The following is a 9,554-nucleotide window of genomic DNA, read 5'->3' on the forward strand; positions in this document are numbered from 1 at the left end:
GACCCGCGCGGCGGCGGCGACGACGACGAGGCGCCGGTGCTGGGCAACGCGCCGGCGGCGAGGTTCAGCGACAAAGAAAGGCTCTGCTTGCTATTGATATTTTCGGTTCCACTGGTGGTGCTCATGCTTTTCCCCATGTACTACATGGAGCAGGCCAACGTCGTGTCGTTCTCCGTCGGCCTCGCCGGCTACGAGGGCATCGACCCGGCCAGGCCCGGCCGCGTGGTCTCGCCGGCGTTCAACCTCACGCTGCGCATGAACAAGACGTGCGCCGACCGCGCCGAGGTGGTCCTGACCTACTCCGGCGTCGCGCTCGGCTGGGCGCGCGTGGAGCCGCGCGGCTGCGTCTCCCGGGAGCCCTGGGGGAGGGGCGTGGAGGTGGTGGCCAGGGCCGACGGCGTGGGGCTCTCGGGGCCTCTCCGCGAGCGCATGGCGTCGGAGTGGCGCCGCTCAGGGCGGGTGGAGCTCGACGTCGACGTGGCGGTCTACTGGGAGACCGGGGAAGGCCGGCGGTGGGGCTACCTCGGAGGCAACACCCGCGACAAGGTGATGCGCTGCAAGGTGGCGGCCGACGGACGTCCGTCGGAGTCGCCACCTTGCCCATGGTATTCTCTACGGCCTTACAGTTATGACAGATTCAGCGCTAAATCGTAGACCATCTTTGGGTTTAAGGATTTTCCGATGAATTTTCAAGAATCAAGTTCTGTATGAAATTTCGTAGGAAATTTATGTGCAATGATTCAATTTGAAGCTGAATGTGCTGCTGTAATTCATTATCCAACAGGACTTGCATGTTCTTAAAATCATACTACTACTTTGTCCTCACCACTAGATTAGAAACAAATACAAGACGTGAACCAAAGATAATTTGATGAATCAACAAATCTACCGACCGAAGACCTAGGTTAGCATAACGCCATCTGCAGGGAACAATATCCGTGTGGATCAAGGATCCCTAGCAAGGGGATTGATTGATCATGCTACTGCTACAAAAGAGCAGATTAGTGCTGAAATACACCTATGCCCAAGCTATCATCATTGACAGTAGCAAACTCAACGCGGCCCATACCGTAATTTCCTTCTTATCTCCGCGGCTTCTGGTGCCCGAGAACCTGAAACGGCAAACAAGACGAAAGATATCAGATTTCTTAAAGTAGTTCAAACTGGGCCTGTAGCATTGTTTCAGTAGTGTGAGTGATGAAGTTATTTACCCTGGCTGTGATGAATTTATTGCCAAACCGAAGCCCAAAGGGAAGAGCGGATCATAGTGTGGGTCTCCAAAATTCATGGGCAGCTGATCCACAGACTTGAACCAGGTGCGCGAAAGCTTTCCGGTGAAGCCATAGTCCCCAAATAGCACATCAGCGATACCCTGGCCTTCTGTGCCAGGAAGCCAGGCGGCAACAAGCGCTTCCATCAGAGGAAGATATGGTTCAATAACGACAGGCCGTCCAGACACGACAACCACTGCGCATTTAAGTGCCGAACAGACGGTTCGGATTGTGTCTGGACCAGGGTCTAGGATAGTCAGATCAGTGTTATCGCCTACTGTTTCCGCATATGGTGGCTCGCCAACAACAACAATAGCAAATGAAAACTCGTTTTTCTTCATGAAGCTGTCATCAGGGTTCTCAGAGTAGACTACAGGTGTTGCATCACCAACGGTGGACTTTATGGCATCAAGAATTGTTGTTCCTGAAAATAATATTGAATCATGACCGTCAAAATTATATATAAACGTCGGTTTAAATATTCTGAAGGGATACTTCAAAATTGACAATTCGAATTCACTAAGCAACCATCTGTTCCAACCAGGGTATAGTTTTGGCAGGCAGTAATCTAAAATATTGAGATTCTGTCTTTAATAAACTCAAAGACCAGAGCAACCAAAGGCATATTAGAAAAAGCACGTACCAGCTGTAATGTCTCCACTTCCCCCCATCCATTGAATTGACCATCCACCACACTGATAGCCTAAATTGCTAGCATGACTTCCAGCTACGAGGATCTTACTAGCTTTCTTTGGGAGAGGCAGGAATTGTTGATTAGGAGTGTTGCCATTTTTTAATAGAACAAGTGATTTCCTGACAGCTTCTCTAGCCAATTCCCTGTGCTCCTGTTAAATTTAATTACTCGGTTACTTAGTTCTAGGTATATTTCCACACTTTTTCATACAAGTATTAAAAAACACGTTGTAGATCATGAACCTTCTTTCCAAGCTGATCTGCAAAGCTAAGATCAGCTAAAGGGTTCTCGAAGAGGCCCATTGTAAATTTCACTCGAAGGATGCGACTCACAGCATCATCAATTCTGCTCATACTGATGATACGCTTGTTAACAAGAGATGTTGCATCCTCAATGAACTCGGTGTAATTGAAAGGGACCATAACCTGGAATGGAATTGAAAGAAAGTTACTGCAGGGCCAACGTTTGTCTAGATTATTTCGATTAAAAATCAGAGTCGTTGTTGCTCAGTAAGTACTAAGTACTAACCACTTCATGTTGCAGTACCACAATACAGATAGTACCTCTAAGCAGCTGATATTACGCGGTTAAGGTTGGCAATCAACGTTGAGTACAAAGAATGAGGCTTCATTTAGGTGATCTTGGGTTGTGGTCTTAGATGCAAGAAATGGAGTCCAAACTAATTATGCGAACAAATTCAGATCAAAAGTAGAGGGGTATGTTATGGGCACTTCTCCGTCTGGAACCAGATACTTTTTGAACAACAAAGAAGTAAACATATTTTCTGTAGCTAGCAAAATAATAATAATAATAATAATAATAAGCAAGTGTGTTCTCAAAAAAACATACCATATCAATACCAGCATTTACTCCAGCCTGCACAGAGTAAGTATAGTTTGCACCAGCTGGTGAGGTTATCCGGTCTATTCCTAGCCAGTCAGATATCACAAAACCCTGCAATCAGTCACCATTCGGAAGTCAGTTTACGACAACAGCAGAGAAATGTTAAATAAATTGCAGATTAGCACTAACTCTGAAGTGCAGTTTGGATTTCAAGTAGCCAGTGACTAGGTCATGGTTGGCATGCATTTTTTCACCATTAACGCTTGAATATGAAACCATAACAGTAGCGACACCCTTGATAATGGAGTCATAATATGGTGGCATGTGAATGCCTAGCAGTCCGTGCTCGTCAATGATCGTGTTATTCTCATTGATTCCATTATGCGTTCCACCATCACCAACGAAGTGTTTAGCACAAGCAGCAACTTTATTCCTGTTAGAATCCATAAGCTGATACATAAGATAGAAAGCATTCAAGCTGCAAGACATTGATAATGATTATATCCCTAAACTGTTCTCGAACAATGTAGTAGATATTTCACTAAGCAGGAAATGCTGCTTGCCATAAAAAGTTGATTACTGACAGAATGTCCATCTAGGCAGATTACCTGTCAGTTCAAAGTGCAGTTTCATGCATCAAATGCAGATGCCTACAGATTGGCTCACATCTTACATCTACCATACACATTAACACTGAGAAAAGAATATCTTACTTGGCAACATAAGGAACTCCTTTGGTATGATTCACTGGGATCTCTCCTTGCAGACCAAGGATAATATCTGTCATCTGCTGAACAATCTTATGGTCTTCACTGTAGCTCTCATAGCATCGACCCCATCTTGGATCTCTGCAAACCTATATATACAAGAAGCATTTCCAATCAACATAACTTTTAGTGAACCATGAGTACACTCATAACTGTTCCACTGCAGATGTAACACCTAATAAAGCAAGACAACACCGTATCGTGCTTACTGCAATGCATGGAGCAAAGGTATATGGGATGCCTGTTGCGCGTACTTCAAGAGCAGTTGCTTCACCAATCCTCTTTACTAGGTCAGGATCCCTAATAAACAAAATATATAAAGAGATAAAATAGTTATACAATTCCGTTCCAAGATATAGCTACCCATATTTTTTTTACCATCTTTGGGTGTTTTGCTGGACAGAATTTATGTTGCTACTTGCCGCATGGAGATGAAATGCTCATTGAACATTTTAGCGAATTTAATTGCAAGGCAAGCAGCCAAGCACTATCATTTTATTTTCAACAAAACGGCCATTGAGGAAGCCTGTTGTTTCACACACAGCCATGCGTTTACATTGAATAAAATGTATATTGTTAGAGAGTTGCCTTGTAGCTCCAAGCCCAACGTTGTGAGGGAATATGGTGGCGTTGTAGACGTTGTTATTACCATGAACAGCATCAATCCCATAAATCATAGGAATTCCCAGACGTGTTGCCAAGGCACCTTTCTGGAATTCATTTACCATGTTGATCCACATTGCAGGTGTGGCCTGAGGAGCAGGGACACTCCCACCACCACTTAAGATGCTACCTAGAGAACATAATAAAATTTTGGGATTAGAAGTTGAATTGCCTCATTGAAGGATGAAGAAAAGGTTGCATAATCACAGCTTGGACATGGCAATGCCACAATGGTGACTCTAGCAATGTGGTGTTAAAGGTTTGTGCTGTCAACCTGCAAACAGCTACTCCGGATGCAGGATAGCGAACATGTGTGAGCTATCGAACAACATTCTTGCACTAAGCCTTTACTGCAAGAAGCTAGGAGCTGTTACAGAACGTACCTATGAAGTAATTTTTCATGACGTCTGCAGATGCAACCGAACGCTCAATCTGTGTCATCTGGCCAATTTTTTCAGCAAGAGTCATTCTACCAATAAGGTCCTTGATTCTGGTGTTGACAGGCTGCTTCGGATCCTTGTACTTGGCGTACTCTGCATCTCCCATCCAAGCAAAACAGAGCAGTAGAAGAAGAAGGCATCCCCAAGAAACGTTGGGGCATGCCATCTCTGAAAATCCCCAAGTGTCTCCTCAGCGTGGTCAACCTGACTGTCCTGAAGAAAATACCCGAGTATGAGTACAGTATATCTGTATATGTAATAGTGGTAGTTCATACAGGGCGTTTACAATGTACAGAGGGATTTCGACATTGCACGGTGAGAATTAGTAAATTGTTCATTCTCAGCAAGGAAAGAAGAGCTAAAGTGATGGCAGCTTAAAAAAACTTGATGATGATTCACTCCATTGTCAGCTATGTGCTAGAAAAAAGAACAACTAAACTAGACTAGGTCAATGGTCCATTGACTCGGCGGAAAAAAAAAATCAGTGTTGAACACATTCATTCTCTTGGGTCTTTTAATACAAGAGAATGGCCCCGTAAAATAGCCACCACGGATGAATCCGAATTCACGCCAAGCACAACAACTAATCTAAAGCGAGAGCAGTAGCAGCAGCAGCTGGGGGCGGCGGTTAAGCAGAAAGCCAGGTGAAATAGCAGAGCAACCAAGGTTGGGGGTTTCACCTCAGCGCGGATAAGCGGAGGAGGACGGGCCGGGGATTGATTTGCTTGGCGTGTGCGTGCTTCCCGTTGCAAGCCGAGCTCGCTCGCCTTCTGCCGACGAGGCCGAGCGAGCCGGGGGCGGTGAGGGAGAGAGGAGAGCGGCGGCGAGTGCTCGCCGCTGCGAATGGGGGTGTATCTGGGCTGGGGCGAGCGGCGTGGGCTTGGGATTGGATGCCGGAGCACACACGGCGGTCGCTGGGCAGGCAGCCGGGCACTAATGACCAGACCAGGGGTGGTAATGGTCAGTGGCACACTGATGGGTAAATGACAGGGTGGGATGGGGTCGCTGGTCGCCCCGAGGACCGTCCCGCTCCCCCACGTAGGTCGTCGCTTTGGACAGTTTCACTGCTGCCCTTCCTTTTCCTTTTCCTTTCTCTTTTACTCTTTTTTCTTCTTTTTACAGTGAGACTCTCATCATCGTTTGCTATGCTCCTTGGCCCGCTTTTCCTGCCTTTTTTTCCTGAATGAAAGCTCCTCTTGCCACGAAACTACAGTCCCCTCACTGAGCCGCCGCACGTATTATTTGCATCGACAAAAGCTGTGAGATCTGTGTTTTCATGTTGAACTAGATGAATGGTATGGATATGAATGTATTTTTTAAATTTTTGTAAGGATGCTACTGTAAGGGTCTGTGCTACTTAGGGTGGGTCTTTGTTAGAGGATATAGCAGCACTAGACGGGTTGGTTTCATTGCTAGCATTTCATTCCATTGTTTGGTTGGTATGGAATCACAATTTAGTCATTCTCAAGGAATATACTCTCAGTATGCTTCATCGAGCCATACCATGAAATTTGTGAAATCACCTTTTTTTTAAGATAATTTGTGAAATCACTTGGTTATTCCTTTTTTTCGGAAAAAACTTTTGATCTATTCATCTTCAATAATGGTAGTACAACGAACACTAGAAATAATAAAAATTACATCCAGATCCGTAGATCATCTAGCGACGAGTACAAGCACTGAAGTGAGCCGAAGACGCGCCGCTGTCATCGGCCCTCCCTCGTCGGAGCTAGGCAAACCTTATTGTAGTAGACAGTCGGGAAGTCGTCGTGCTAAAGCCCCATAGAAGCAACACACCAGAACAGCAAACGCCGCCAATGAAGAGTGTAAAGCAGAAGGATCCAACCTGAAGACACAAGAACATAAACGATGAATAGATCCGAGCAAATTCACCAAAGACAAATATGCCGGAGACACACCTCCACATGCCCACCGACAATGCTAAACGCATCAATGGAACGGGGACTAGGCGGCGAGACCTTTATTCCATCTTCAGGGAGCCGCCGCCGTCTCGCCTTCCTGAGCAAGACACAAACCCCAACAAAACTCAAAAAATGTCTAAAAACGGAGCCCTCCCACTAGCAAGGGACGGGGTCCACGCCGCCCCCATGGCCCTAAGTGTTGGGGAACACAGTAATTTCAAAAAAATTCCTACGCACACGCAAGATCCATCTAGGTGATGCATAGCAACGAGAGGGAAGAGTGTTGTCTACGTACCCTCGTAAACCGAAAGCGGAAGCGTTATGACAACGCGGTTGATGTAGACGTACGTCTTCACGATCCGACCGATCCTAATACCGAAAGTACGGCACCTCCGCGATCAGCACACGTTTAGCTCGGTGATGTCCCACGAACTCTCGATCCAGCTGAGTGTCGAGGGAGAGCTTCGTCAGCACGACGGCGTGATGACGGTGATGATGAAGTTACAGGCGCAGGGCTTCGCCTAAGCACTACGACGATATGACCGAGGTGGATTATGGTGGAGGGAGGCACCACACATGGCTAAGACAGTCGTCTGTTGTGTGTCTATGGGGTGCCCCCTCCCCCGTATATAAAGGAGTGGAGGAGGGGGAGGGCCGGCCCTCTATGGTGCGCCCTGGAGGAGTCCTACTCCTGCCGGGAGTAGGATCCCCCCCCTTCCCTAGTTGGACTAGGAGAGGAAGGAAGGGGGAGGAAGGAGGAAGGAAAGGGGGGGCCCCACCCAATTCGGATTGGGCTTGGGGGGCGCGCCCCTTCCTAGGCTCCCTTCTCCTCTCTCCCACTATGGCCCAATAAGGCCCATATACTGTTGGGTAACGTAGTAATTTAAAAAAAAATCCTACGCACACGCAAGATCATGGTGATGCATAGCAACGAGAGGGGAGAGTGTTGTCCACGTACCCTCATAGACCGAAAGCGGAAGCGTTAGCACAACGCGGTTGATGTAGTCGTACGTCTTCACGATCCGACCGATCAAGTACCGAACGCACGGCACCTCCGAGTTTAGCACACGTTCAGCCCGATGACGTCCCTCGAACTCCGATCCAGCCGAGTGTTGAGGGAGAGTTTCGTCAGCACGACGGCGTGGTGACGATGATGATGTTCTACCGACGCAGGGCTTCGCCTAAGCACCGCTACGATATTATCGAGGTGGACTATGGTGGAGGGGGGCACCGCACACGGCTAAAAGATCAACTGATCAATTGTTGTGTCTCCAAGGGGTGCCCCCTCCCCGTATATAAAGGAGTGAAGGAGGGGGAGGGTCGGCCCTCTCTATGGCGCGCCCTAGGAGGAGTCCTACTCCCACCGGGAGTAGGATTCCCCCCTTCCAAGTAGTAGGAGTAGGAGTCAAGGAAAGGGGAGAGAGAAGAGAAGGAAGGAGGGGGCGCAGCCCCTCCCCCTAGTCCAATTCGGACTAGGCCTTGGGGGGCGCCCAGCCTCTCCTCTCTCTTTCCCCTAAATCCCAATAAGGCCCATATACTCCCCGGCGAATTCCCGTAACTCTCCGGTACTCCAAACAATACCCGAATCACTCGGAACCTTTCCGATGTCCGATTATAGTCGTCCAATATATCGATCTTTACGTCTCGATCATTTCGAGACTCCTCTTCATGTCCCCGATCTCATCCGGAACTCCGAACTACCTTCGGTACATCAAAACTCATAAACTCATAATATAATCGTCATCGAAACTTTAAGCGTGCGGACCCTACGGTTCGAGAACTATGTAGACATGACCGAGACACGTCTCCGGTCAATAACCAATAGCGGAACCTGGATGCTCATATTGGCTCCCACATATCTTACGAAGATCTTTATCGGTCAGACCGCATAACAACATACGCTGTTCCCTTTGTCATCGGTATGTTACTTGCCCGAGATTCGATCGTCGGTATCTCAATACCTAGTTCAATCTCGTTACCGGCAAGTCTCTTTACTCGTTCCGTAACACATCATCCCGCAACTAACTCATTAGTTGCAATGCTTGCAAGGCTTCTAGTGATGTGCATTACCGAGTGGGCCCAGAGATACCTCTCCAACAATCGGAGTGACAAATCCTAATCTCGAAATACGCCAACCCAGCAAGTACCTTTGGAGACACCTGTAGAGCACCTTTATAATCACCCAGTTACGTTGTGACGTTTGGTAGCACACAAAGTGTTCCTCCGGTAAACGGGAGTTGCATAATCTCATAGTCATAGGAACATGTATAAGTCATGAAGAAAGCAATAGCAACATACTAAACGATCGAGTGCTAAGCTAACGGAATGGGTCAAGTCAATCACATCATTCTCCTAATGATGTGACCCCATTAATCAAATGACAACTCATGTCTATGGCTAGGAAACATAACCATGTTTGATCAACGAGCTAGTCAAGTAGAGGCATACTAGTGACACTCTGTTTGTCTATGTACTCACACATGTATTATGTTTCCGGTTAATACAATTCTAGCATGAATAATAAACATTTATCATGAAATAAGGAAATAAATAATAACTTTATTATTGCCTCTAGGGCATATTTCCTTCAGTCTCCCACTTGCACTAGAGTCAATAATCTAGTTCACATCGCCATGTGATTTAACACCAATAATTCACATCACCATGTGATTAACACCCATAGTTCACATCGTCATGTGACCAACACCCAAAGGGTTTACTAGAGTCAATAATCTAGTTCACATCGCTATGTGATTAACACCCAAAGAGTACTAAAGTGTGATCATGTTTTGCTTGTGAGATAATTTTAGTCAACGGGTCTGTCACATTCAGATTCGTAAGTATTTTGCAAATTCTATGTCTACAATGCTCTGCACGGAGCTACTCTAGCTAATAGCTCCCACTTTCAATATGTATCCAGATTGAGACTTAGAGTCATCTGGATCAGTGTCAAA

General features: G+C 46.7%; 1 protein-coding gene across 2 annotated transcripts; it reads right to left on the bottom strand.

Annotated features, from left to right (window-relative positions):
• Positions 1 to 744: 744 nt before the first annotated feature.
• Positions 745 to 5,652, bottom strand: LOC123079319 (beta-glucosidase BoGH3B). Of its 2 annotated transcripts, XM_044502070.1 has the most exons (11): positions 5,359 to 5,652; positions 4,622 to 4,891; positions 4,164 to 4,368; positions 3,785 to 3,875; positions 3,522 to 3,664; positions 2,998 to 3,241; positions 2,815 to 2,919; positions 2,208 to 2,390; positions 1,915 to 2,116; positions 1,212 to 1,695; positions 745 to 1,112 (listed from the first exon to the last, which is right to left on the bottom strand). In XM_044502070.1, the coding sequence occupies exons 2-11, from the start codon at positions 4,842 to 4,844 to the stop codon at positions 1,019 to 1,021; spliced, it is 1,974 nt and encodes a 657-aa protein (XP_044358005.1). In that variant the 5' UTR covers positions 4,845 to 4,891; positions 5,359 to 5,652; the 3' UTR covers positions 745 to 1,018. The 2 variants fall into 2 exon arrangements, with proteins under 2 accessions (XP_044358005.1, XP_044358006.1); XM_044502071.1 differs by lacking the exons at positions 4,622 to 4,891; positions 5,359 to 5,652 and having other exon boundaries at positions 4,225 to 4,364.
• Positions 5,653 to 9,554: the final 3,902 nt, after the last annotated feature.

The sequence above is a fragment of the Triticum aestivum genome, chromosome 3D, assembly GCF_018294505.1.
Source record: "Triticum aestivum cultivar Chinese Spring chromosome 3D, IWGSC CS RefSeq v2.1, whole genome shotgun sequence".
Lineage (NCBI taxonomy): Eukaryota > Viridiplantae > Streptophyta > Magnoliopsida > Poales > Poaceae > Triticum > Triticum aestivum.

Coding starts and splice junctions, on each gene's coding strand:
- LOC123079319 (XM_044502070.1), bottom strand. CDS start 4,844: ATGGCATGCCCCAACGTTTCTTGGGGATGCCTTCTTCTTCTACTGCTC. Junction 2,391..2,814: donor TAAATGCTGGTATTGATATG/GTATGTTTTTTT, acceptor ATTCCATTCCAG/GTTATGGTCCCTTTCAATTA. Junction 1,696..1,914: donor AAGTGGAGACATTACAGCTG/GTACGTGCTTTT, acceptor TATTATTTTCAG/GAACAACAATTCTTGATGCC.